General features: G+C 65.0%; 1 protein-coding gene across 1 annotated transcript in view; it reads left to right on the forward strand.

The window, feature by feature from the left end:
- RAB11FIP5 (RAB11 family interacting protein 5) overlaps positions 1–811 on the forward strand; it is a 25,268-nt gene that overhangs the window by 15,941 nt on the left and 8,516 nt on the right. The window contains exon 6 of the mRNA XM_031064917.1: positions 2–811. This exon is cut by the window's right edge and continues 119 nt beyond it. Within this exon, the coding sequence (XP_030920777.1) occupies positions 2–811 (810 nt within the window). The remainder of the gene's footprint in view (position 1) is intronic.

Raw genomic sequence — 811 nt, forward strand, 5'->3', positions numbered from 1 at the left:
TGTGGACCCAGCAGGTGGCTTGGAGGCAGGAGCCGGCCAGCTGGGGACAGGGGACACCTCTGTGGGGGAACACCAATCAGAGATGAACGAGGCAGAGGTGGGCGAGCGGTTTGAGACTTGCACATCCAACTTCTCCCTGGATGGACTGGACCGGTCGGGTGCTGAGGAGAGCTGGAGCCAGCCCCGTTTATCCCCTCAGGGGGCCACAGACAGTGCCAAGTGGGAAACGGCCTCCAAGCAGGAGCTGTTCCCTGAGGAGCTCCGTATTTCCGGACTAAACGCACCTTCCAAGCTAGACCTGGGCCAGCCGAGCAGCTGGACAGCTCTGGGAGAGCAGGAGGCGGCTGGGCATCCACACCCGCAGCCCCAAAGGTCAGAACACAGGCAGAGGCCATGCCAGCTGGAGCTGGCGTGCCAGGATGGCGAGGGGCGAGCAGGAGAGCAGCCCAAGCCCTGTGCCCCTCCCCAGCAGGCAGAGCAGGGCAGGACCCCCGCCAGCGAGGAGCCCGAGGGGCGCTGGGCAGAGAGCAGCATAGACTTCAAGAAAGCCGATTTCTGGAAGCCAGATAGGGCAGAGAGGCACACACAGGGAGCTTCAGCCCTGAGAAACCCCTTCACCCTGGCGCTGAGCCCCAGTTCCCCGAGCAACCCCTTCGTGGAGAAGCCCCCAGCCCCTGTCCCTGTCCAAGCTGTGCTGCCCGAAAAGCTTGAGCAGGGCGACTTCAGCTTCCGCAGCCCGCAGGAGGAACCCCCCGGGCACGGCTTGCAGCCCACTAACGCTACCCCCCTGCATGTCAGCCAGCCCCTGGCC

Source organism: Geospiza fortis, unplaced genomic scaffold (genome assembly GCF_000277835.1).
Source record: "Geospiza fortis unplaced genomic scaffold, GeoFor_1.0 scaffold148, whole genome shotgun sequence".
Classification (NCBI taxonomy): domain Eukaryota; kingdom Metazoa; phylum Chordata; class Aves; order Passeriformes; family Thraupidae; genus Geospiza; species Geospiza fortis.